At 31.2% G+C, this 23,464-nt stretch overlaps 1 protein-coding gene across 1 annotated transcript; it reads left to right on the forward strand.

Moving 5' to 3' along the window:
* On the forward strand, positions 1 to 23,463 carry LOC131842175 (hemicentin-1-like). Its single transcript, XM_059190704.1, has 17 exons — positions 1 to 227; positions 1,141 to 1,370; positions 2,193 to 2,312; positions 3,046 to 3,132; positions 4,235 to 4,366; positions 12,515 to 12,674; positions 13,239 to 13,420; positions 13,966 to 14,032; positions 14,836 to 14,993; positions 15,128 to 15,299; positions 16,333 to 16,578; positions 16,740 to 16,812; positions 21,257 to 21,465; positions 21,838 to 22,018; positions 22,392 to 22,486; positions 22,595 to 22,745; positions 23,301 to 23,463. The coding sequence occupies exons 1-17, from the start codon at positions 32 to 34 to the stop codon at positions 23,422 to 23,424; spliced, it is 2,583 nt and encodes an 860-aa protein (XP_059046687.1). The 5' UTR covers positions 1 to 31; the 3' UTR covers positions 23,425 to 23,463.
* Position 23,464: the final 1 nt, after the last annotated feature.

Below are 23,464 nucleotides of genomic sequence, written 5' to 3' on the forward strand. Positions count from 1 at the left end.
TAGACTGAGTACTACATTTGAAATTATCATAATGTATTCCAAATTAATAGTAATCTATTCGTTATTAACGTTAGTTTATAGCAAAAGTTTTACTATAGTCATTGACACCACAGATTCAATGGAAATAGAACTTAATATTTTAAAAGCAAATATTCCGAGAGTTGTAAACGCTATTCAAGGTGTCTCTGACATTGAAAATTATGTAATAGTGCCTTTTAATGATCCAGGTAAGTTAAATAATTTAGTAAATACTATCTCAGACACTTCGTACCTGTATAACATTTTTGTTTCCAAACCGATTTGAATAAAACGAATATCAAAATTAAAGTAGTTGATTATCAATTATATAATATCATACTTAGTAGTATTATGTAATATTATGTTATCTGTGGTAGTATACAAAAAACTAACAATCATTGTCTTGGGCTCTGTTAGGTTGATAAAGTTCCTCTTTATCTCCAAAACTATATGTACATTTAGACAGCGATCATTTTCTTTTGGTATCCGGTACTTCTATAACTGGAATGGTAAATAAGCATCGTCTATATACTTGAACAGGACCATGGATATCACGTTATCATGTGACCCCCGTGATACCACACATGCGTTACCATTCTGGAGGACTGAGACATCATTCCGCCACATACTATTATATTAGTACTTTATCTCACCCATGAACCATAATATAATTTACAAAACAAGATGGACGCTAGCTGAACAGTAAAAGATATAGATACCAACGGAGCCGACTTTTATTACTGAATGTATTTGTATTATTTTATTTAATTCTGTTACTAGCATGTGTGAGACCACCAAAATTCAGAGAGAAACCTGACCAATTCTAGTGAAAGTATTACATCCTTCCTCACTAGTATTCCTTTACTAACATGTGTAAGACTACCGAAATTCAGTGCGGAAACCTGACCATTACTACCGAAAGCTTTCGACCTTCCCCACTAGTAAGCAAACTTCGACGGGTATCGTGATCTACACCCATGTTCTGACACGTATTACGAGTGTAAATGAGGCACCAAAGAAAAAAAACAATACAGACAACTTTTTACAAAAGTGTACCTCTGTAAAATCAATCTGTTATTTCGTTAATAATCTGTTACCTCAATTCTCTATCTGTATTTTTAGATGTCGGCGTTCCCGTCATATCTGATTCACCAGATGCGTTTCTAAGATCTATATATGGGATAACTACAAGTGGTGGAACAGACTGCCCAGAAAACCCCTTGGCTGGTATACGCAAAGCTCTTGAAGTCAGTAAAAAGGAATCACACATATTTGTGTTTACCGATGCATTCGCAAAGAACTACGACGATATTGATGCTATAACGTACCTTTGCAGAACTAAACGGAGTAAGGTATGCTTGGCATTATCAATCCAATAGCAATAGCTTGCTGCCAATTACTATTCCCTTATATATGATATATCTTATATATAAAATTCTCGTGTTGTTAGTTGTTGTAAATGTTAGCTACCATACTCCTCCGAAACTTGATGACGGCTTGACCGAATTTTATGAATTTTTATATGCATATTCAGTAGGTCTGAGAATGGGCTACTATCTATTGTTCAAAGTGATAAGGGTTACCTACCTGTAACATTTATTTTTTATTTTTTGGACAATTTTTTTTTTTATTTTATTATGTAGCATTAAAAAATAATACAACCCTATTTTTAATAGCAATTTTAATTTATATGGCTAAACAGCGTTTGCGGGAACAGCTGGCCTAAATTACGACAGTGATTAATTATACTTCGGGTCGTATTTCCCTTAATGTGATTATTTTTATTACTATCATTTTATTTCAAATTATGCGTTGTGTACGCCTATTAAGTCGAGGTATGCATATTATAATATATTAATATAAAATACTTTCCGCAAGTATTTTATATCAATTTCGACATTGGTTAACTATCACGTTTGTAACTGGTTGAAAGTTGTTAAGAAAGAAGAGCTTCATAGCTCTTTCTTTTTTTTTCTATCTTTCTGTGTAAATTGGTATATAAAGCATTTAATACCTACTGAATGTAAGTACATAGGCATACGAGATATGAGTTAATTATTGTTAACTGTTTATTAATAATTAAATACATGTTGCATTACAAAGTAATGTTGAACTTTGTATTTATCGTTATTAAGGACATATACAGATGTCATAATAATATATATTCATTCCAGGTTGTAATATTTCTTAGTGGATTTTGTCATTCAAATGATACTAGTCTGGAAACGTATAAAAGTATCACCGAGTTTTGTTCAGGAGTCATATTACAATTACAGCCATGGAAATTTAGAGAGGTAAAATTTTCATAATAAATAAAATTCTTTCTACAAAAAAATCTTCAAAGGAAATGTCTAAACTTGTCTTATTTAGCGTTTAGCTCTAGTGCGTTAACGGTTAACATAAGTTAATATTATCCAAAGCATGCTTTTGCTTTTAACATATGCTAAATGTGCTTTTGTACGATTTCTCGAACCATATGTTCACACAAACAACTATCTACAAAAGACGAGTTTAACATTTGGCATTGTAACAGTGCAATAAAATAAATATGGAGGCCATAGATTTTTTTATGATTTTTAATACTGATCCAAAAGAACATACAGAAATGATGAAGTGGTTCGCCTCTTGAATTTATATAGTCTGTGCCCATTTTCGATTTGCGCGGGAAAAATGAAAACTGATTCACTAGTTTTTCTACGTTAATAATTAAATTTATATGTAGTCAGAGTATAACTTGATTAAACTTAATTTATAACAAAAGTTTTAATTGAATTTAATATGGCGGAAAGTTTAAATTGTACCCCGTCTTTTGAGTTATTTGCTATTGGTTCGCAATTAAAATATCAGTATTTCCATTATACATTAACTACTACTATTTACTCGGGATTATATCTGAAATATTAAAATAAAAATACTCAATGTCGTTATCCATTTAATGTACAAAGTTATCAAAGTAATAAATAAACAAATTCACTTTCACATTTTTAGTATTGGTAATAATAGGAATTCTTTTTTTTTCTATTTTAGTCTTTTAAATATATGAAAGAGATAGTACCAATAGAATGGAATAATGTCGTATCACTTCTACCATCCAATTTCGCGGAGCCTCCCACGGTAAGTTTAAAAATATATATAAAAATATCATTTATTTATTATGAATAATATCGTAGTAATGCCATTAGTATAATAAGCCTACTGTACTAATGCAATCATCGAGTGTGAATATGTGTTTTATGATTACCTACCACTACTGAAAAATAGTCTGATCTACAATATCGACGACTTTGTGAAAAATTTTATTTTTTGAATTTGATATACATTAATAATATAATTTATCGGGTTTGAAGACTTTAGTGTATGTGACAAAGAGAGGAAAGCATTATGTTATCTCTAGCGCACACTGCTGACGTCTTGTGGTCATTACGCAGTAACCGGCGAGTGAGAACAGTGGTGTGTCTGTGTAATCTGTCCGGTAATAAGACAAACAGTTAATAATATGATTAATTTTATGGTAAATAATAGTATTCTAAGTTCACAATTTAGTGACGGTAGTTGAAAAAACTGCTGTCGACTACCGACATTGACATCCATGTACTCCAGTCAACGACCACGGCTAGTTCACCCAAATCGAACATTCGTATTAAGACTCGATTAACGTGATTAATAATTTATTTGTTATGTCGATGTATTCACGTGCTGAGGGTATAAATATAGCGAGGTATATAAGTATATCAATAAAGTGATCACTTCGAATTTCATAACTGAAATCCTTAAGAATCTGCAATGGATACATTTCCAAAAAAAGCTAATCGAGAAAAACAAATTTACTTAAAGTTTTCCTACAGAATTTTGACATACCCCATAAACACTACAAAGAATTACAAAAATCTGTTATATACCTATTTTATAAATTTATCTCACAGAACAGTGAAAGCTGAAAAGCGGTTCTGTGATTCTCTCCACCTTCAAATCTTTTCCTTATATAATATTATATGATCGGACTACGGATCTTACCCCTAAAAGGATTGTGTTGTTGCCTCGGGATGAAGTCCAGGGGCTACTATACCTATCAGTAAAATAATACCATTCGTTGGGTGATCTTTTAGATTATTTTTATCCAAAATAGTTTTGTATGTTAGACGCTATTATTATTACATGGCCAATAAAATATGAAGTACATATTTTTATATCAAATTATTTTACAATCCCGTAACAGTTTACAGTGGAATCTTACACAACAGATGTGATGATAACCATAACAGGAGAACACACATCCATAATGATTAAAGAACTTCATACAAAAGAAGTCGTTGAATACGAAATAATAGTACATTCCGACACTGACATGGTAAGTTCGACTTATTATATGAGATTAACTTATCTTGATTAATTAATCAAGTATAGGTCACGCCTGATAATATATATATATATATATATATATATAAATATCCCCTTGGGCACTTTGTGGCTCAGACGTGCCGTATAGGTAGTTTTTTGTTGATCCTTTTTCACTTGTTGATCCGGAGGCCTTTTGTTGATCTAATGCCAGCTGACGATATATAAATGTTGATCCTTTTTGAGCCACAACTGTCACGACGAGTAATAATAATAATTAAGCGATTTATACACGATTTTATACAAATCCACCTTTTTGGCATACGACCACTTCTTGATCCAATTCAAACGGGCCAATCAGGGTGCAGCATTTGCCAAGGGCTTCCTCATTGGCACGTTTGGGCTACTACATTATGGCTACAGTAACTTAATAATGTCTAGCTAGTATTTCAAGAATAATAGTCTATCTAATCTAAATATTTATAGAAATCAGTCTGGAGTAACGTGACTCCAGATCAAACCTCAATACTTGTTATTTTTTGGACGGGAATCTTTTCTTTTGTAACAACGTTACTGAGCGAATAAAGAGAAGACGCAACGGCGGATCCAGGGGGGAGCGTCATGGAGGTCATGGGAGTCATGGGGGCGTCATGACTCTCCTCCCCCTTAGCCCAGGACTTAGGTAGACCACTAATTGAACTAAAAAATAATGAAACAGCAATTTTTTTTGCACGATCGGGGTGTTGGTGCAGTAGTATTAATTATAATTAAACATTGTTACTTAAAATATAACAGTTAAAGTACTATAACACTAAAAGCAAATTCAAAATACTTTTTCAAAATAAATTACCCTTTGAGTTTTTGTCCAAACCTCAGATATTTTATTTATTTTAGGTATATCAATCATTACATAGTATAGTATAGTATAGTATAGTATAAAACAAAGTCGCTGTCGCATCTAACAAGTACATAAATAAAGAAAGACGACTTTTTGGCTCTGAATATATTTCATAAATCAATTACTTGTGTTAATCAATTTATATACTCGTTCTTATTTCATAGTACTTGTTTTGATCCGAATATATACAGATACCGTAACGGTCTATTAATTATGAATTTATTATACCTAACCTAGATATTCTATTTTGACGAAACTCCGTGTAGTAGTAGTATCCGATAAGGGTATGCGAACCCTAAGTATTATGTCAAAATGACCAGTAATTTCGAAGAAATAAGCCTTTGATTTTGATTTTAATAAGCCTTTGAATCAACTTACCAAACGGACGCTCAAGGTTCGATTCCCGCCACCGATTTTTTTTTGTTATTTTTTTTTTTGTCTTTATTCTAATTTTAAATTAACTATTTTAATAATTAAATGAATTTAATCGAACAAAACGTTGTTAAGTATTCAATTAATTTTAATTTACATTACCTATTGTACTTTCTAAATTGTAAAGCAGCTAACAATTATAGTAAGATCTTATAAATAACTAACACAACAAGTAAAACATTTTAAATGTATTTTCTTTATTATTACAAATATTTTTTATGCATAATATAATAGTTAATATCTAATAAATACATAATGATCTGATAATCAAATTATAAGTACAGTCTCAAATTGAAAGTAAGAAAAACAGAAAATATAGAGAGAACTATAGGGATATAACAGAAAGATGTGAAAAATGGAGAAGGACAGTAAAAAAGTTACAAATTTAAATAATGTTGCCGCAATTTCTGTTTAAATGAATTTATTACATTATTATATATATTAGGCATACGACTAGCCTTATGACTGTTACTTTTTTTTTAATCTATACATCTATACATGTAAATAAAATTGGAGTGTCTGTTTGTAATATTGAAATAACCGTTTTTAGGTAGCTGATGTAATAAGGCTACTACCTAGTAACTTAGGCTACTTTTATTTTAGAAAAATAAAGTTAAAAACCACGTGGACGAAGTCGCGGGAACAGCTACTGTATAATATATTAGAGATACCTATGTGTTTTTTTATTGATGACTAGCTGTACACGGGATTTCGTCCGTGTGGAATTTAACTTTATTTTTCTAAAATATAAGAAGTTAAATTCCACGCGGTACAGCTAGTTGTCGGTAGTCTAGCGATTTAGCTAGCACACTGCTTTGATTCCTGCTTGGTGGTCGAGGGTTCGATTCCTCGCACGCTGCAAACATTTGTATTCATGAGTATGATTGTTTGTAACGGTCTGGGTGTTTTCTATGTATAGATAATATATATGTATTTACGAAAAAAATCTTTGTATTTATATCAGTTGTCTAGTACCCATAACATAATCTTCAGCTAGCTTAACTTGGGTCTAGATGAAGCTGTGTGAATTGTCCTGAGATTACTATTATTACTATAATAAATCTTTTCAAATCAGCCGATGTTTATTTTTGCCATAATACGTGCTGTTACCATGTGATAATATTACGTACGTACTTATTAAACTATTAACTTATTATTAAATTATTAACTATTTATACTGTTTTAAATGTGATGCGTTCATTATTTATATTTCCTTTGAATTAAAGACAAATGTATATATATATATATACATTTATATAAACTTGCACACTTAGTTGATCCAGCCACGATCCGTAGATATTGCTGATTCCACTGTCTCTCTCTTTCTATCACTATCTTTGTATTCTAATATGCGATGTTGCCGTTCCGGCATGGTCTCGGCCGGAACGGCCAACATCGCATATGTTGCGCGTTGTTGCCAAATGTATTCGTCGATAGTAGTAGATACCTATACGCGATATATATTTTTTCAACAATTTCCTGCAATAGTGAATCCATATCGGCAAAATTTTTTAAATGCACAAAGATTTTTTGGCTCTGAATATATTTAAAAATCATTTACTTGTGTGTTGATGAATTTATATACTAGTACATGAAGTACCTAATACTTGTTTTGATTTGAATAGGTAGCGATATTATGAATTTATTATACGTAATCTAAAGATTTTGACGAAATAAAAGTAATTAGTTATCTGTTAACCTTGACTTCATGCTGGCACCAGTATTATCAGATGATGAACATACTCTTCGAAAACTTACAGCAGAAATATCGTGTTTGGACTCATTAGATAGGTCTCGATGAATAGAGTTTAAAAAACTTAAAATAAATGGTAAATTAGAAATAATGTATAAATACCCCTTACGTAAAATTCAACCACTTTAAACTTAATAATAATAATAATTAGGAAAAGAGAAAAGCTATACATGTACTGAAAGTAATTGATGTCTTCCACACAATATTTTCACTATTAAACAACTCTGTTTGTTCAGTAAAAGTGTAAATACTGGTACTGGTAACCTTTAATCATATTTTATATGCAAACATTACATATACAAACCCTAAAGTTTTATTTCAGAATAGCCAGTAGTTTTGAAGAAATAAGTCTTTGAAATTGTACGTGTAACTTATATATATACTAGTTTTTTCACCATAACAAACAACACCAATATGGCCTAGTTAGTAGTTTACCTGTGTACCAATTAATAATAATAGTAATCTCAGGACAATTCACACAGCTTCATCTAGACCCAAGTTAAGCTAGCTGAAGATTATGTTATGGGTACTAGACAACTGATATAAATACAAAGATTTTTTTCGTAAATACATATATATTATCTATACATAGAAAACACCCAGACCGTTACAAACAATCATACACATGAATACAAATGTTTGCAGCGTGCGAGGAATCGAACCCTCGACCACCAAGCAGGAATCAAAGCAGTGTGCTAGCTAAATCGCTAGACTACCGACAACTAGCTGTACCGCGTGGAATTTAACTTCTTATATTTTAGAAAAATAAAGTTAAATTCCACACGGACGAAATCCCGTGTACAGCTAGTCATCAATAAAAAAACACATAGGTATCTCTAATATATTATACAGTAGCTGTTCCCGCGACTTCGTCCACGTGGTTTTTAACTTTATTTTTCTAAAATAAAAGTAGCCTAAGTTACTAGGTAGTAGCCTTATTACATCAGCTACCTGCCAAAAAAAGTCCCGTCAAAATCGGTCCAGCCATTTCAGAGATTAGCCGGAACAAACAGACAGACGGACAAAAATTGTAAAATATGTTATTTTGGTGTATTATGTACCGTATTTATATTCATATGCAAGTAGTAAAAAACGGTTATTTCAATATTACAAACAACAGGCTTCAACATTCTCAAGTACCACAAAAAAGATGTTTTTATTAAAAACAAGCTGTTCCCGCGACTTCGTCCGCGTGGAATTAAACTTTATTTTTCTAAAATAAAAGTAACCTAAGTTACTCCTTATAAATCAGCTACCTGCCAAAAAGAAGTACCGTCAAAATCGGTCCAGCCATTTCAGAGATTAGCCGGAACAAACAGACCGACAGACAGACAGACTAAAATTATAAAAATTGTTATTTTGGTATATGTACCTTATATATATTCATATGCATGTAGTAAAAAACGGTTATTTCAATATTACAAACAGACACTCCAATTTTATTTGTATGTATAGATGTATAGATTATTATTTATTTATTTATTTATTCATCCAAAATAATACAAATTGTGTAGGATAACGTAATAGTAACATTACAGTAAAATTTTGTCAACAACATAATAGCAACTTAAATATTAAATCTCGGTATATCTATAGACAAGCTGGCCCCAGCGACTTCGTCCGCGTGAAATTTTATTTTATTTTTCTAAAATAACAGTAGCGTAAGTTACTCCTTATTACATCAGCTACTTGCCAAAAAAAGTCCCGTCAAAATCGGTCCAGCTATTTCAGAGATTAGCCGGAACAAACAGACAGACAGACAGACAAAACTTGTAAAATATGTTATTTTGGTGTATGTACCGGATTTATATTCATATGCAAGTAGTAAAAACGGTTATTTCAATATTACAAACAGACACTCCAATTTTATTTACATGTATAGATGTATAGATTAAAAAAAAAGTAACAGTCATAAGGCTAGTCGTATGCCTAATATATATAATAATGTAATAAATTCATTTAAACAGAAATTGCGGGAATATTATTTAAATTTGTAACGTTTTTACTGTCCTTCTCCTTTTTTAACATCTTTCTGTTATATCCCTATAGTTCTCTCTATATTTTCTGTTTTTCTTACTTTCAATTTGAGACTGTACTTATAATTTGATTATCGGGTCATTATGTATTTATTTATACATTTATGGGTTATATATTTATGTATGTATATTGTTATTTTTTTATAGAAATGTATATTTTGCTTTGTATTTATATATCTTTTTTTGACATTTCTTATTTATATTAGTGCACCGCCAATAATCTTTCGCTGCACCACTCATGGTTGCCTGGTAAATAACGCGGCAAGATATTAAGTCCGCCACATGTACAAATTTTTTGGTGCATTAAAGTTAAATAAATAAAAAAAATACAATACTGTTTAATGAAAATGCGTATTGTCTAGTGCTTTGAGATGTATCAAAATAAGGTCAAGAAAAAAGTCCGTGATGGTATATGTCTATCTCTCAAGGATAACCAACAATAACCATTTTTTATCTTTTACATTTTACGGGAATTTTTTTGTCGTATGTTTCCCTTAAAATCATGTAAACTATGCTATTATGTCTCCTGGCGCCAAAACGAGTGAAAAAATGAACAGCATACGACGACGACGCATACCTATAGAGTGGAGCAACTGCTTATTCAGTTTTATTCAACTATTTAGTCTCTCCACCGTTACAATGAATGGAGGCGGATATTACAATGTATGTAGCATTGCGAATATAAAATATCTAGATTAGGTATAATAAATTCATAATTGATAGACCGTTACGGTATCAGAGCCAAAAAGTCTTCTTTCTTTATTTATGTACTGTTAGATGCGACATCGACTTTGTTTTATACTACACTATGTAATGATTGATATACCTATGTAAAATAAATAAAATATCTGAGGTTTGGACAAAAATTCAAAAGGTACTTTATTTTGAAAAAGTATTTTGAAAATACCTATTTTGCATTTAGTATTTGAAATACAAAACTATTTTTGTTTTTAGAGTGACATTTCTATGAATTCACTGTCGATAGCGAGCGGTGCGATGGAAAAAGATAACCGTTTATAAAAATATAATAAATAGCGCTGGACAATTAACACAGACTGATACTGAACTGATATAAATAGATATTTTTATCTTGTAAATACATATATAATATACATATAAAACACCCAGACCGATGAAATCAATCGATGACCGATGAGTACATATGTTTGCACCGTGCGAGAAATCGAACCCGCGACCATCGGATGTAAAGCGGTGTGACCACCGAGGCAGTCGAAATACATAAATAATCTTATGAATTTAATTTATTCTAATTTGTTTGTGTGCGCGGGGTGCGGTGTACGGTGCTCCCCCTGCCTCCACCGTTGCTGGAGCTTGCATGTATGGAGCATTGCGAATATAAAATATCTAGATTAGTAAATTAATAAATTCATAATTGATAGACCGTTACGGTATCTATATATATTCGGATTAAAATAAGTATCGCAGTAAGGACCAGTATATAAAGTGATCAACACAATTAATTGATTTTTGAAATATATATACGGAGCCAAAAAGTCTTTGTGTATTCAAAAAATATCTAATTTGTTTGTGTGCGCGGGGTGCGGTGTACGGTGCAGGGGGGACCCTGCCTCCACCGTTGCTGGAGCTTGCATGTATGGAGCATTGCGAATATAAAATATCTACATTAGTAAATTAATAAAGTCATAATTGATAGACCGTTACGGTATCTATATATATTCGGATGAAAGTAAGTATCGCAGTAAGGACGAGTATATAAAGTGATCAACATAATTAATTGATTTTTGGAATATATTCAGAGCCAAAAAGTCTTTGTGTATACCAAAAATTTAGCCGTTCGGAGCCATTCAGTCACGAATTATTAGTAAAAAAAGTGTCGAGTATATCGTACTATCGACGAATATATATGGCCGCATCGCAAAATAGAATGCGACGTTGCCATACCGCCTGAGATATACGCGATAGGAGTCAAGTTATTCAGTGCAAAAGGTGGAATCGGCAAGTGTTTAGGTTGTGGCGTGATCAACAAAGTGCCCAAAGAGGTGTTATATATATATATATATATATATATATATATATATATATATATATATATATATATATATATATATATATATATATATATATATAGAATAGATAGAATAGATCTAGTCTGTAGAGGCTGTGCGACACCCATGTATCAAAATCCCTATGTACAATATTTTTACCACTTATGTTCGTTAATTTTTTTTTAGCTACTTCTGTTAAAAATAATTTAACTGGTAAGTAACTAAATTTCTTTGTTATCACGTACATGAAGTTTTCTCTCGTGATACAAAGACTAAGGACGACTTACTAATGAGTGTGAATAATACAAGAGGCAGTCTGTTCTTTAGGTTTACGTAGAAACGATACTGTTGTGAAGATTATAGCGTACCTAAGTAAGAAGAGTAAAAAAAAATAAACTTACACCAAAAACATATGAAATTTTTATTTTTATGTAATTAAAGTGGCAAATAAAATAGCCCACCTGAAATTGTAATTGTATGGTAAGTGGTAGCCGTCGTCTATACCTATACGCATTTGAACAGCGCTAACTAACAGTCTTGTTACCATGTGATTGAATTGGCATTCCGGAAGACTAAGATGTCATGCCTCTTATCATATTTAACACTCAATATTTTATAGTTTAGCCCGCACGCAATTGTTATTACTTACAACATTATTATTGTAACAAATTATCAATATTTAGCATTTATTTTTACATACAATATAATTTATATATCTGCCTGTAATTTATTTATTAAAACTTTAATACATAAATAAAGGTGCATATGGCGGACTTAACACCTTAAGGCAATTTCTCACTCTACAACCGAAACACATTTTACAAAACGAGTATCTTGGCGAAATCGTTGAAAAAATGAAGATTCGTGACTGACTGAAGTAGACTCATTTTTGTCGGTATCTTAGGTGCACTGGTTCGATGTGTCGCGTTGGATTATAATAATAGTTTTCTTCGTGTGTGAATAGATGTTGATATTATTGTTATTATATTTCTAATATTTTTCAATAATTTTCTAGGTGATACGCGTAAAAGCTGAAGTAGGGATGTACACTGCCAATATTCATTGCAGAATATGTACAGCTAAATTGTTTAAAAGAAATCAATTGCCATTTCAATACGGATTCTCGACGCGGGTAGCTAAAGACATGAGGGAAACAACCGGGACACCTTTACCAGGTAATCTTTTCATTCCTTTGCTCATCGTATTTACAAATGGAACAACTCCGCCAAAACTGAATTTTAATTAACAAAATAGTTCTTTGAGGACAATGGAAGGTTAAAAATACTTATCAAATAATTTACTTAGAAAACTTAGAATTAAAATAAGAAAAACAGTTAGTAGAAAATTAATAACAAAAGGCGGTTTTATCGCTATAAGCAATAAAATACAATACACTTTTGTGATATTATTTGGAACTTATTTACAATTGACGTCATCGCTGCGTTACTTCTGATGATCGCGGGTTCGATTCCCCCTATCTTCAAACTTTTGTATTCAGAAGTATAATTATTGCCTTGGTTTGGGTATATATATAATATTATCTTATCTTTGGTCTTCGTATTTTCTATGTATATTATGTGGAGTGTATAAAGGAAAAATATATTGAAAAATATATATTTCTATCAGTTGTCTAGCAACAGTAACACCTTTGCTTATTTAGGGACTAGAATGTGCTGTATAAATTGTTCAGGGTTATTATAATAATTATTAGGTCAAATATAAAAATTTATATTTTTCAGATGCGCCTAATTACATTATCATATCAATACCGGCTAACATACGTATAACATCTATCAAGGTTGAGTTGAATTTCCTGGATGATACTCAGAGTGAGACTTTAAGTGTCGAACAAATCATGAATTGTCCTGGATACTATTATACCAATATTTACGTCGATTCTAAACAAACGTTTAAAATTTCCGTAAGTAAATTGGTCCTATACTCAATTAAATTTTATTATGTACCTATCCGCGCCGGTCCTCTTGACTCATCCTATCTATTCCTAAAAATTGCATTCAAATCCGATGAGTAATTTAAAAGATTTAAGCGAAAAGACAGCAGAAAGCTACTTCATTTTACTACTAAATAAAAATATTATAATATTAATTACTCACTCCATGGCACGATTCGAATATATCGAGCGAAATGTGAGCAATTGTGGGAAATGTGGGAGTAACTGTCATGAAGGTACATAGATATAAAGCCGTATTTACATTATGAAATTAGTGGCATCCAATTTCCTCCATTGTTGCAAAATTTTCAAACTACAACGGTGCCCCTATTTATTATAATGGTAATATAGATTATTATTATAAACAAAATAATGTATAAAGTATATATATACATATAAAATATTTTTCTTACTTTCTTTCTATCAGTTGTATAGTATCCATAGAACTAGCTCTATTGTCCTGTATTTTGAAAATATAACTAATAATTATCAATAATATTCATTATTCTATTTAGATTCTAGTGCTATCGGAAAAAATTAGCATTACTGGTTCGACCGGAGTTTTGCAACCTCAAAAATTTGGTAAGTCTATGCAAAATAAGTACAATATTCACAAATACAATGCTATTTTACCTTTTATATAAAAACTACCGGTTCACCTGATAGACCGTAATAATAGTTACCTGTAGATATACGTAGTATCACAGATAATATAATATTACAGTAGTATCATGGGCATCGTAGAATCCATCAATCCGCCTCTCATATATCTATTGTCATTACTAAACACCATTAATTTAGATTAACTAAAACCTCCCTTAAAGCTATTTTAACTAACAACAACCATTACAGTAAAAACATATGCATGATGATTAGGGCCCTCACAGGACACTGCAAATGAAATAAACATATAGTAAACCTAGGCCTATGCACAATTTAAATCTGCAGATTTTGCCAAACTGAAGAGGAAACGCCACTACACATCCTATGTGGTTGTAGCCCACATATGCATAAACGAAATACCTTCTTTGGAAAGTTTACACTCTTTCCTGAGGAGATAAAAACCATTGCTCCTAAGAATATTTATAATGTAATAGAATATTTTCCTTTAATTCTTGTCCCTGACGGGTCTGGGTTACTTTAAAAAGGGTGAGCACAATAGATCTACATATGTAGGTCGCAGTGCTACAGGTCCATGCACCTGACAATAGCCCAAACAACCCAAAAAAGAAATGTGCAATGTCAAAGACTGTTTAAATTTATTATTTAATATAACTAATAATTATTTAGTGAAGCAAGTATAATACAAATAAATCAATTAATACATTAAATCATTCCTCGTAATTATGTTCTAAATAAAATATTTTTTTAAATCTATTTTACAGTTACCACACCAACACCCAGAAAACCTTCAATTGAAATTATTAACTACAATACTTTATTAGAATTTGGTTCGAATACAACAATTTCTGCTCGAATTAACGGATATCCCAAACCAAATACATGGTGGGAAAACTATAATGGAGAAATGTTAAGATCCGAAGTAAGAAATAATTTTTCTTAAGTTCTTAATAACTGCCACTAACACTAAAAGCTAATAACATATCTAAATAGATCTTTTATTAACTTTTAGTGTTAGTGGCAGTTATTACTTGTGTGTTCGTTTTCATATTTCAGACTATATTATTGGAAATACCTTATGTTTATATAACTTATGTGACTGTATATAATGTTATGTCCAACACGACTATTTACTGTAAAACTAGAAGTTTGGAGGGCGAAGATTCCCAAGCTGTTGAAATATTTGTAAACAGAACCGCCACTTTGGAAGTTTTACGGACACCGGACAGTAAGTACAAATAGAATAGATCAGTTTGATGTCTTTGTTTTATGTATAACATGCTGTTACTCTCAAATAGATCTACACAAACTTTCCATACCTATTTCACCCCCCTTTCAGATATTTTTGAGATAAAAGGACACCTATATCTTCATGTCAAATTTCATTAAGATCCATTCAGTCGTTAAGTTGTGAAAAAGTAACATACAAACACAGACAGACAACCGGACACAATTTCTGATTTATAATATTAGTATGGTATTATTTACAAAATGAGATGTAATTTACTAACCTGATATTACATATTAACATAGTATGTACTTCATATTTAAAACTACATATTGCATTGGTTTTGTACCATAATATCCAGCGGATGCTTCACAGAAAATATTAAACAAAAACTATGCAAGATTATTTGATTTATCATAAATATTGTATTGATTTCTCCCGTTAAGATTTTCAGTTGTTTCGATGGTCAAACGCTTAACTTAGTGAACTGACGAGTGTGTAAAGTTGTTTATTGTTTTTATTTTATCTCTTTATGAATATATCTCTCGAATTTTACAATTTCTTCACTGTTTCAAGATGTAAAATTTTGTACTATGAATGTAATTGAAACCACCAAGAAAAAAGCGTAGTCTTTCTTGAAATGCTCATTTGCAATTCCCCTGCTACTCGTATTTCAAATATTAAGATAAACTTTAACCGACATCCACTTAACAGATGTACCCGTTTTTTTTATGGTGTGGAATATCTTCAAAAGACCGTTCCACTAGACACAAGAGACATATGGGGTATGTGGGATTGTACCCACTAAAGAATAACACTGTGTACTTACGAGCGCCATTGCCGGAGACACGAAGTCGCCTTACCTTTTACCGCGACTCTGAAGGTATTGGCCCGCCCTGTAGATGGTGTAGGCCAAGCCCCATCTCGTTCTTAGGGCGACATATTTTGCCCTACTCAATTATGAAAGTGTGTGAGTACACATGCATATCCCCGGGGCGCATTTAGTTGTTTCTTAATTATATATCCATTTCAGATGAAATATTTGAGTATGGTGCAGAAGGAAGATTGTATTGTGAAATATCAGCATATCCTGAAGCTATAATAACTTGGTATCATAACGATACTATAATTGATTCTAATAATAGGCAAATTGTATTAGAAGATAATGCTATTTTAATTAAAAACATGAATTTAGAGAACGTTGGGGAATATAAATGTACTGTGTCTAATACAGTGGAGACAAAATGTTTTAAAGCCACAGTTGAAATATCAGGATTAGGTAATGTATTTGATCTAATTGTTCATATTTAAACGTATACTCAAGTATAGCAAAGATATAGCGAAATGACATTTTTGCACATTTTTACAAAATAATTTTGCAATGGGTTGTATTTTATAATTGGTACATATGTACATTGATATGATCGTCTTTTTCTACAGAAGTACCAAAAATAGATTTAAATGATTCAGATATACTACTAAAGCCAGGAGAAAGATTGGAAATCGAATGCAGGTCAGTTAAGTTTAGAAAATCTTAAATTAATGCATGAAACCTTGGACATGTAGTTTTTTATAAAATTTAATATTTATACCACAGATAACATAATATTACATACAGATACCCCATCCCATACAAGAAAATGGTTCCTTCCTAACTCGGGCTATTCTTCGGGCTATTTTATTTCGCCACCGTAGCCGCTAGATGACGGTAGATCTGAAGCAGTTCGGATTACTAGTGGCTGCTTAGTAACAAAGCATGAAAATAGATGGCAGTCAATTCAGTCTACATGACATCTGTTTTGCAAAGATATGTATATAATAGATATGTAGGTAACTGTATCGTGTACCTCATTAGGGACGATTCAAGACTCAATGTAAATGTGTAGGTATAATATCGTTAGCCGACACTCTGCAGATATGGCTTATGTGCCAATGTATATACCTATTGTGTTATGGTTTATTTTACATTCCATGCCTATTTTTTTGATATGTTGTAACGCGTCTGCGCTATACGTATAGCCTGATTTTGATACGTTTATACTCGTACGTATAAAAATCGGGCTATACGATTTTTTATTTCAATCGTTATATGTATGAGACTGATTTTAGTTACAATTAATTTACTGGTATATACCTCATGTATTCTACGATGTACCCCTCTTTTACCTAATGAGAATTCCGCTATATCTTATATATAAATTTTGTATCACAGTGTTAGTTGGCATATTTCTTCCACATTTTGATGAAATATGATATGTATACTTGCCAGGTCTGAGGTAGGGTTGTTATCTATTTTTTATACCCCTAAGTCATAGGGGTGCCCTACCCCGAAAAAATATTTTTTTGTATTATGGACAATTTTTTATTTATTTATAATGTTACATTGAAAATACATACACGCCTAAATTTTCACCCGTCTTTCACCAACCCCTATTTTTAATAGCGATATTATTACAAATATTATAAATGCTAAAGTAACTCAGTCTGTCTGTTTGTCTCGCTTTCACGCCAAAACTACTGAACTGATTTAATTGAAATTTGGTAGACAGATAATGTAGACCCTGAGAAAGGCTACTTTTTAATGCGAAAAAGTATTGAAAGGGGAAATGAAAGGCTATATGAGGATATCGTAATTTTTAAAGTCAGATCTTGTAAGATTAAGTGAACAGGGTCGGTCTAGGTTTTTCATTATTAGAAATGTGTAACGGGGTAACACGTTATTTAGTGCGAAATTTGTATATTACAATAAAATTTAACTAGAAAATATTATAATGATGTAACTGGGACACTCATTGCCTTACTACTGTATCGTCCGTTAGTCGCAAACTTTCTGGAAACACGAGAGGCGCGCTCCTATTGGTCGGTCGGCGCGGTTACCGCGCGTAGATGAGTAGATGAGGTAGACGAGTCTCACGGCGCCGCAGCGTAAGTACTTACTATACATACGTAGTATACATATGGGTGTTACAAATGTTTTTATTACGAGTAATATTACTCTGTTATCTAAGCAAGTAATGTGTGCTTATTTTGAACTTGATAACATTCTGAATTACTCGTATATCTTTCAATATCTTTAGCGGTATAAACCAGGTTATGTACTACTACTAGTATTGTTAGTGAGGGATAAAGTTGATGAACAAAAATAAAACAATATTCGTATTAAAAATATATTCATCTAATATTTTTGGCATTATTTTTAAGTTTCTTCCAAATACAAGGGGTCTGACATGGGGTGTTATGTACCTACATTAAAAGATAATTTTTGAAATGTATGAAAGAAACGTATTGTATGAAATTTTTGAAATGTGTGAAATGTATGTACCTACATTAAAAGATAATTTTTGAAATGTATGAAAGAAATGTATTGTATGAAATTTTTGAAATGTATGAAATGTAAGGACCTACATTAAAAGATAATTTTTGAAATGTATGAAATTTTTGGAATGTATGAAATGTATGTACCTACATTAAAAGATAATTTTTGACATGTATGAAATGTATGTACCTACATAAAAAGTTCATTTTTGAAATGTATGAAATGTATGAAAGAAATGTATGTACCTACATTAAAAGATAATTTTTGACATGTATGAAATGTATGTACCTACATTAAAATATAATTTTTGAAATGTATGAAAGTAATGTATGTACCTACATTAAAAGATAATTTTTGAAATGTATGAGATGTATGTACCTACATAAAAAGTTCATTTTTGATATGTATGAAATGTATGAAAGAAATGTATGTATGTACCTACATTAGAAGATAATTTTTGACATGTATGAAATGTATGTACCTACATTAAAATATATTTTTTTAAATGTATGAGATGTATGAAAGAAATGTATGTACCTACATTAAAATATAATTTTTGAAATGTATGCACCGTACAATAACAATACTAGGGAATGCAATCCCGACTCGTGATTGCAAATTCGGGATCCCGCGGGATCCCGGAATTTTCGGGATCCCGTCTAAATTTAAAAAAAATGTTGAATTCAGATGACTGAAAAAGCTAATAACTGCTTGTTTGTGATAGTGAGGTTAACTAAAGTAACATATTACTCGAAAGAAAATAAAAACCTTTATTCTTTAATCTTACCAACTAAATAATAATCAGGTTGTAAGGAAATTAACGTAGGTAAATTAAGTAATCAAAACAATAAGCTTATTTCAAGGGAATTAGGAAAAAGAGTGATTTTGAAAATGACTCCTCAAAAAACAAAGGGTATTAATAGTTTCATCTGCTAAACGGCATCTAATGTCCGTTGCAATGTACCCCGCTGCTGAGAATGCCCTCTCCGACTCAACGCTGGTTGGCAACAGCGTGGCGAAGCAATTATATGCAAACTGCAAAAATCGCCCCCTTGTTCCTCCACACTCAAACAAATCCATTTCTTTTTTAATGGTAGATTCTAATTTGTCTAAGCTCGTGGACGTGGATATACGTGCAAAAGGACTTTTAGAAGCTCGCAGAGTTTCTTCTAATTCCTCTTGAAGCGATTTATTAGTTTGTGCAGCACGTAAATTCAAATCTTCTGCAATCATTGAAAGAGGCAAGTCATCTTCGATTAGTACTGCCGTATTAATATCTGCTTGGTTTGGTTCTTTACGATATAATCGTGTGATTATATTTTTTATTTCTTTTTCACTGCCGCCCAATCCCGTCAATCTCGAACGGGATCTCGTCATATGATGCGTCGGGATTGATCTCGAAAAATTACACGAGATCTCGCGAGATCGGGATCCCGCGGGTTCGGGATTGCATTCCCTAAACAATACACGTTAAACATCATACCACAGAGTCATACGCAAGTCAAAAACAAACTGCTATGATATTAATGAGAAAGGAAAATCAACTTTATGGTATTCGAGTTAGGGTCGATTTCTCTCTTTTATTTAAATACTATTTTAATCTTACCAGTTGCCAGTATTCGAAGACAGCTACGATTCGTACTCGATATTTTAAATTATTATGTAATCGATTTTTTCATCATCATCGCAGCCCGGAAGACGTCCACTGCTGGACATAATCGATTTTTTAGTACAAATGTAAATAACCAACGACACTAATAATGTACTACTATATTCCGTTCTTTGAAACGGAACACTGCTATAATACAAAATAATGAAAATTTACTGTTTAACAACGACTCATTAAAAGCATCATCGAATAATGCGCTGCAATAAAATCCTGTTATCGATTATTCAAAAAAATCGATAATACATGTATTTATTTTTAATATGACAACACTTCATACATAAGTATTATTGGAAATAGTATTACTGACTTGTTCGGCTATTTTTTGGCATTTACTTAAAAAAAATTTATATGTTTAATTTACAATAATAATATATTAAGTGCTTATTATTGGAAAATATAAAAAAGACATTTAATTAGGCCGATACAAATGACGACAATGCCATCTATGAAAGCATTTTGAAAACATTGAGCCCCATATTAGCACTGATTAAAGTGTAATTAAGTACTGGAAAATAACAAAATGAGTAAATATATGAAAATTACTTTTCTAAACGCATTATTTCATTTTAACATGTATATATAACTTTTTAAAAATTGATTAAACATTTTTGAAAACACAGTTTTGTTTTTTAAAACGTTTGCAAAACTATGAAGAATTCCATCGATACCAATCACGCCATCTATATGCAACTTTTAGCAATAATAATAGCTACTTCCTCATTGAGTGCCACTGTTTATACTAAATAGATAAAATAAATGAATAAATAAAATAAAGGAAATGTGTTTTAGCATATTAATAAGCTAAGAAAATACTCGTATTAATACTAGTTACTACGTAACTGGTATTAATAAAAATCGACTACATAACTGTACCTATTTCCTGAATTATAATAATTAACGGGACAATTTATTACATTTATTAAATTCGCTATTGTGGATGTAAATGATTAATATATAGTATTGTTCTTTCAGATTGCTCAAGGGAATACCAGAACCAGTTATATCATGGATGTATAAATCAAATGATGATTTTTACTTTGGTGCAACTCCACTTGGTGTAATCGTCGAAGAAAATAAAATAAAATTTTCGTCTGTCAGTAAAGAACTTGAAGGAGTATATAAATGTTTAGCTAAAAATATAATAGGAGAAGATACTAAAGAATTAATAGCGAAAGTGAAATGTATGTAATAAATATAATACTAATGAATATTAATAACAGTACTTATCGAAGTTATTGATTAGTTCAATACAATGATGTTTATTGTAGTAATTTAATGGAATGACTATTTATTGCAATAGCCTTATCCACACAAAAACTCTAAGTTAGAAGTACATTAAAGTTAGTAATGATAATCGGAAAATGAATTCACCAAAAATAAATAAAATTATACTACCCTGTCATATTACTATATTTAATGATTCACCAAATTGATTAAACATCAGTATTAAATTGTGTATTGGTTGTCATCTAGTAATGAAGATTTTCTGTCGCAATAATTGATTTTCGTCCATAAGATTTTAAAATACAATATGGTTATAAACATTCTTACAGATGCACCTATCATAGTGAACAGCGATGATGATACCCTAACTGTAAAAGAAACCAAACTAGTTCAATTACAGTGTGAAGTGGACGCTATACCTCCCGCAAGAGTACGATGGGAGATGTCGCAAGGTGATGTCATTGTACCCTTTAATAGTAGACATGACACTGATAATCAGAATACGCACAGGTATGAATGACTTTTTTTATATGTATAAATAAACTTAATAGCTAACATCGCAATATAGCTAATTCGATTCCTTGCACGATACGAATATTTGTATTCATGAATATGATTAGTTATCTATGTATATTAAACCATATAAAAAAATTATCTATATATGTTATTCATTTAATTATAATTTTATAAAGAACCATACTTAGTACGATTTTATTTCAACTATATCGTCCTCTTTCGCTCCATTCTTTTATATTCCATCTTTAATAATGTTTACTAATTTTTCACGATCTATTAAACATCTAATTTTGAAAAGCAAGTTACTCTATTATTCATATTATACTTATTGCTTAGTTATATCATATTTTTCATGTTGTTTCTTTAGATTCAGAGCTTTAACAGAAGATTCTGGCAATTATCATTGCATAGCAGAAAATGAACTCGGAAGAGCCGAGAAAACAGTCAAAGTCAATGTCTTAGGTAAATATTAAATAAATAGCTTGTAGGTAATTTATAATAGCATATAATGGAAGATTCTAGAATTTCAATCATATAAATCTTTTAGTTAAGACTTACTTTGCTCGACAGTTCCACCATATATCCGACCAGAAGCAGCAACAATAGATGTGGGCACAGGAGACTCTGCTATGTTAGCTTGTAATGTGCAGCATGGTAATCCTGCTCCCAAGACGAAATGGGAATTTATACCATCAGGTTCTACAAATATTGTATTGCAGAGGTACGTATGATTGTCCTATATTGTGATATTTAATATAGAATCTGTTATAATTATCTTTATATGTATTTGACAGAATATATTAAATAAGGATGTTTGTAAGTCATTAACACAAACAGTTGAAGGGATTTCAATCAAATTCGAAATAAAACAAATTTTTATCAATTAAAATGAGAGTGCCATTAAGTAAATGCCAAATATACGATATTGAAGTAGAGATATCATACCAATCTATAGAGGGGATCAATTCTGTTCTTTATGCCTATATAAATTTATCTTGAGTCATTAGCCATATTCAGAATGAGTTAGCTTTCAACTCTGCAGATACATCATAGATAGATAAAAGCTTATTAAACAAATATGGAATTATGACAGTTATAATAACAATAATAACTTTAATCCATAAACTGAAATCAACAATAACTTACAAATTACCATTTTATACTATTTAGAGACTTAAAACAGGTTTAAATTTGAACTAGATTCAATTGCTGAAACGAGACTCAACTGTTACAAAACAAATGCCAGATAAAAGGAATAATATTTCATTTGTTACAGGGGTAATCTTAACAACACTCTTGTGCTTCGCAATGTAAATAAAACAAATGAAGGTTACTACATCTGTATCGCCTATAATGATGTGGGTAGTGATAGCATTAAGATTTATGTAAGAGTGCATTGATTAGTTTATTAGAAGTATTTTATTAAACTTTGATCATCAT

This window comes from Achroia grisella, unplaced genomic scaffold (assembly GCF_030625045.1).
Source record: "Achroia grisella isolate CSIRO2021 unplaced genomic scaffold, CSIRO_AGI_Agris_v1 utg215, whole genome shotgun sequence".
In the NCBI taxonomy this organism is placed as follows: Eukaryota; Metazoa; Arthropoda; class Insecta; order Lepidoptera; family Pyralidae; genus Achroia; species Achroia grisella.